Consider the following 5603-nt stretch of genomic DNA (forward strand, 5'->3'; position numbering starts at 1 on the left):
TCAGGACAACTCCCTGGAGGAGGGATGATAGAGTTTGGATGTGTTGTCCGCTCCAAAACTCATGTGGAAATTTGATCCCCAATGTGGCAGTGTTGGCAACTGATTGAGTCATGTTTATGGGATGTTCTCAAGGCTATTAGCGCTGAGTTCATTTTCCAGCATAAATAAAAGAAGATAACCATTAAGGACTTGAGGTCTATTAATATGCAACAAAATGCCTGGCCACTTACAAACATACAAACATCATCCCCTTCTTCATCACTGAGACGATTTCATGAAACATCCTCTTCTTTGGATGGGTGATAGAGTCTGGATGTGTTGTCCCCCCAAAACTCATGTGGAAGTCTGATCCCCAATGTGGCAGTGTTGGGAGCTGTTTGAGTCATGGGGGCGGATCCCTCACGAATGAATTAATGCTCTCCCTGCGGGGGGGAGGGGTAGTGAGTGAGTTCCCGCTCTATTAGTTCCCATGAGAGCTTGTTGTATATAAGCTGGCACCTCCTCTCTCTCTCTTGCTTCCTCTCGCCATGTGATCTGCTCGAACTCGCTGGCTGCCTGCCGCTTTCCACCATGAGTAGAAGCAGCCTGAGGCCCGCACCAGATGCAGCTGTCCCAGAATCGTAAGCCAAATAAACCTCTGTTCTTTATAAATTACCCAGTCTCGGGTATTTCTGTTATAGCGACAAAAAACGGACTAATACATGTGATAACATTTTGAAGGTTAGGAGTCCATCGAGGGATGATGGGGCAGAAAGAAGAGTCATCCAGGCTCAGGGCACAGCGCGTGCAGAGAAGTGAGAGAAATGGGGATGCTGAGATGTGGAGCTCAAGATGGAAAGAAAGTCTGAGAGGGGATGGGAGGCATCCTGAAGGGGCATGAGCACCAAGCAGAGGACTTTGGCTTTTATCCTTAGCAGGGGAGCAATATGGTCAGATTGGCATTCTAGAAAGATCAGAGTAGAGTGGTTTGGAGGTGGAGTGGATCAGGCAAGAGCAGAGGCACCTGAACGTGTGAGCAGGCAGCTATAAAAATGCAGGGAGATGGTGTGCTTGGAGGCAAAGTCTCCAGAAGCCATTTCAGAGGCAAAAGTGCAGTCTGGCCTGTTAGCTCAGTTGGTTAGAACGCAGCCCTGTAACACCAAGGTCAAGGGTTGGGATTCCCACACCAGGCAGTCATAAAAAAAATAAAATAAAATGGCCAGTGGCAAAAGTGGTGACTGATGGAGGTGAGGTGAAGGGAAGTCGAGGCAGGCTCCGACATTGCTGGCTTGGTGGGTTGGTTGTGCCACTACCTGAAATAGCAAACACCAGAGGAGAAGTAAGCTTGGTGTTGGGGGGCAGTGATGAATTCAGTTTTGCGAGCTGTCGATTTTAGGGACCTGAAGGCCACTATGGTGGTTACCATGGTTTCCAACCCTACAGCCATTTTTGCCTTACTCTTTGGTAGCAATGTGCCTATCTTAGGGGATGAATCATATTGAGCCAATCCTGGAACCCCTGCTCTTTGCCAGCGATGATCTAGGGGTGCACATGTGTCTCAGTTTGGGCTCTCCCTGAAGCAGACCTTGAGGCAAGGATTTACATGTGTGTGGTTTATTTAGGAGAAGCAGGGAACAATGATAAGTTTTAGTGACCAGGAATTTGTTGGTGACAGGGCAAAAATAGTTTGACTGTAGTGGGGGAGTGCAGCCTAGCAGACCTTGCAGGAGGGAGGGGGGAGAAAGTGAAGATAAGAAGTGTAGACACTGCTCTCAAGAAGCCTGGCTGTGGAAGCCTGCAGGTGGATAGGGCGGGAGCAGACGGGAACTGCACACTTGGGGGAAGTGTTTGTATCCCTCCCGCCACCCCAAGATGAGGAGATTTGTGTGGGCTGAAGCACGAATGGGATAAAGCCAGCCACACAGGAGAGGCCGAGGTTATGGAGAGAGCGGGGAACTAATGGAGCGATAGATGCCCAAGCCCAAGGGAGAGGTGGGCTCTGGGCACAGGTGGAAGGAGCGGCCTCGCATAGGAGGCCCGAAGGAAGCCGGCATGAGCACCTGCAGACAGGGCAAGGGCTGCATGATGAAGGGCTTCTGCTTTATGGCTGGCCTTTCTGCTCTGCAGGAGGAAGTGGGGTCATCTGCAGGGGGCTGGGGGGTGGGGTAGAAATGCACTGTCTTGGGAAGGCTGGTGGACATCTGGGACTTCTGTGGGGAATTACAGAGTGAGCCACCTGGGGAAACACAGGATGGCTGTGGAGCAGACCTGAGACCCCGGATGAGGTTGGAGACCATGAATGGGTGATAGTGCTGAATGTATGTGAGAGGACCCTGCCCAGCCGTGCTCAGAGGTCCGGACACACTTGGAGAGGGTGTGGCCAGTGGGCTTGTCTGGCAGACGTCATGAAAGGAAAGCAGGATGACCCTGACCCTGGCATCTAAGCCCAAGAAGGACGAGGGGCAAAGGATATGATAGGTAGGGGGGGAAAGGGGGAAAAAGACAGCAGAGGAGTGGGGAGGTTGAGGAACGTGTGTAATTGAAAGGCTGCCCGAGAGTGCCAGGAAGTGAGGCAGCTGCTCCAGGAACTGGGATGAATATTTCAGAGGTGAGTGATTCTGAGGATGTCCAGTCCAGGGTATGGTCACAGTAATGACAGTCTTCTGTTATGGATGGCTCAGCAGATGCTGCCACGGCCCTGCCCTCACCCCGCGGCATTTGCCATTCCCATGCTCGCAGACAGCTTCAGCCCGTAGTCCCCGGACCTTCTGCCTTGTTCAGGCAGGTTGGAAGTGCCCGGGAGACAGCGCCTTCAGAGCAGCCTTCATCAGTGCCGCTGGGAGCTGGTGGATAAACACACTGCTTTCTCGCCCCTCAGGTGGAATGACTTGAGGGCACGGTCTACACTGTCGCCTGGAGGTGCCCACTGAGGTTGAGCCCCGGTTGCCCACAGTGGTAATCCGCTCACTCACCCTGAATTGGCTTCTTTCCCATCCAGTCTCACTTCCCTACCTGTGCTCCCTGGGATCAAGTCCCAGATAAACTTCTTGTCATAGGGTTTTCTTGTGGAGGAAGCCAAATCAGTAGTTCAAACCCTTTGAGTTTGTCTCCTCATCTGCAAGTGCGGAGTATAATACGTGCTGTGAAAGTTGGGGGGCTGCACCCACTTGAACTATGCAGGTATCCAGCACCATGCCCAGCACCTAGCAGGAGCCCCTCTTTCACACACACAGTAGGTGTATAATAAAAGCACCCATCCCCTTAGACTGCCTGGAACAGGTGAACCTTTCTTTCCCGCCAATCAAGCCTCTCAGGTAAGTCAGTCCCTCAGGCCTGCCCATTCCTGATGCTCTGTGCTGAACATCTTCCAGTTGGCCTCCTGTGCTGGCAGCAGAGGACTCCTTGGGGACTTCCTGACCAAAGGGTGGGCCAGAGGCAACATGTGGTCTGGCAGATGGATGTCTAGGTTCCTCTGGGGTAAATAAAAGCCATCCTCATTCCTCTGCACTGAGCCAGGCACCGCTAAGACTTCCCATACATGATCTCACTTAATCCTCCCAGAAAACGGCATGCTGCTACTATCGCTTCTATTTCACAGTCGAGGAAGCTGGCCTCAGAGAGGTTGGGCTACTTTCCCAGGTTCCCACAGCCAGGCAGCAGTAGCGCCAGGACTCAGCCCTTAGTCTGTCAGAATCCAGAGCACAGGCTCCGCACCGGGAGGGCAGGGACATGCCATGTTTCCCACAGATGCCCCCATGCCCGGTGCAGGCAGAGAAGGAGCTTAGAAACGCATGTTGGACTGAACTGAACCAAATCGAAAGACTCCCAGAGGAAAAGAAAGATCCTATTTTCTGTTGGACATAGAGTCCTTGAGGGAATTCCTGTGGCCCCAGCTCCTAGCACAGGGCCCAGCACACAGAGGTGTTCAAGCAAGGCTTGTGGATCAATAAAGGAGTGAACATTTAATATCTGTGGCCAGGATTGATTCCGTGGCCCAGATCCGTTACTGCATCAGGAGTTGCATGATTTTCTAATTCTGTGATTCCTGCTGCATTCTTCCACAGAAAAGACTTTTCCGTCGTCAGCTGTCCACAACAATCTCCCTCTGAGCTAAATTCTCTCGTCTGAAGGAAGCTTGTCTCATTTGTCCCACTAATTAGGGGCTCCCTTCAGTGCCCTCAGGGGTGGAGGATGGGAACCTGTAGCAAGTGCCTACTACGTGCTTTAGCATATGTCATCTCATCTTGCTTCCTCAGCGGCCCTGAAGGCAGGGCCCACACTGGACAGATGAGAGGCCTCAAGATTTCTGTGTGGCTAGAGGACTTAATGCCCTTTCTCCACCACCCAATTTCCTGCCAGGCCTAAGTCGCTTCCCTTCCTGACACAGTGTGGCCTGTGCAGATCTCAGAATGTGTAACCTGGTGACACCAGATCCATCACCTTAGGGTAGAGTGAAGGGAGCACCTGGGGATCAGCTTACTGATTCAGGGGCCTATGAATTATTCAGGCCGCGGTTAACTAGGAGGCCCTCTCAGCCTCGCCTCTCTCCCCTTCTCCGGACCCTCAGATCCTGGCCTGCCCGAACCTTGCAGACCTTGGGGGCCCCTGGTGAGGAGATGCTGGCAGAGCTGGGGTCCTGTCTGCTGTTGGCAGTGGCACTGCTGGGCCCAGGCCCCAGGGCCCAAGCCATGAAAGGTAGGGGCTCCTGGGGACAATCAGGAACTGAACCGGAAGAGGGGAGAGGGGTGGGCCGGGGCAGCCAGGGTCTCAGGAGGCTTCTGTGTGGGAAACCGGAAAGCAGAAGGCCCTTTTAGGGGAATTGGCTGAGTTGAGGATGTATTTGTTTCTGAGATGGGGGTTGGGAGACCATAGTGTTGAGTGTCTGCTGTGTGCTGGATGCTTTACATATATGATCGCATTTAATCTTCACAACAAACTTCAAGGTGGGTATTAGTCCCCCATTTAATAGATGAGGAAACTGAGGGACAGAGAGGTTACATAACCTGTCCACAGCTTCATGGTTACCAAGAGTGAAGGGAATGTGCCAGAGAACTATTGAAGGTTTGTTGCTGGAAGGAGTCTTTATGCTCCTCCTGAGAGCCTGCTATACTTCCCGCTGCCAGCCGAGTGAAATCACAGTTCTTTATTACAGCTGCTGTCCCCTCTGCCTGGAAAGTCCCTTTTCTCTTTTTCCACCAGAGAACATCTGGCTTATCCTTCAAGCTCAGATCAAATACCCCTTCCTCCATGAAGCCTCCAGCACCCTCTACCTGCACTGTGGTCCCAGGTGGCCTTGTGCTGCCTGTCTGTGAAGCCAGGGCTAGATCATTTCACCCTCCTGCAAGGAGAGTACATGTACATGCGGGCTCAGCAAACAGCCATCAGCACATATTTTTTTTGCAGGCGCAGGTGGGCTCAGGGAGGAAAGGTGACTTGCCAGTCACACAGTCGCTGGCAGAGATGTGAGGGGAACCATGCCTGGGTGGTGGTAGGAATTAGCTGTTTCTTTTTTTTTTTTTTTTTTTTTCTTTTTTTTTTTTTGAGACCGGCCGCACCGTGCTCAGCCAGTGAGTGCACCGGCCATCCCTATATAGGATCCAAACCCGCGGCAGGAGCGTCACTGC

General features: G+C 52.4%; 1 protein-coding gene across 1 annotated transcript in view; it reads left to right on the plus strand.

The window, feature by feature from the left end:
• The first annotated feature begins 4595 nt into the window (after positions 1–4595).
• CDCP2 (CUB domain containing protein 2) overlaps positions 4596–5603 on the plus strand; it is a 19307-nt gene continuing 18299 nt past the window's right edge. Inside the window, exon 1 of the mRNA XM_008583360.1 lies at positions 4596–4674. Coding sequence (XP_008581582.1) covers positions 4596–4674 — 79 coding nt within the window. The remainder of the gene's footprint in view (positions 4675–5603) is intronic.

The sequence above is a fragment of the Galeopterus variegatus genome, unplaced genomic scaffold (genome assembly GCF_000696425.1).
Source record: "Galeopterus variegatus unplaced genomic scaffold, G_variegatus-3.0.2 Scaffold2895, whole genome shotgun sequence".
Lineage (NCBI taxonomy): Eukaryota > Metazoa > Chordata > Mammalia > Dermoptera > Cynocephalidae > Galeopterus > Galeopterus variegatus.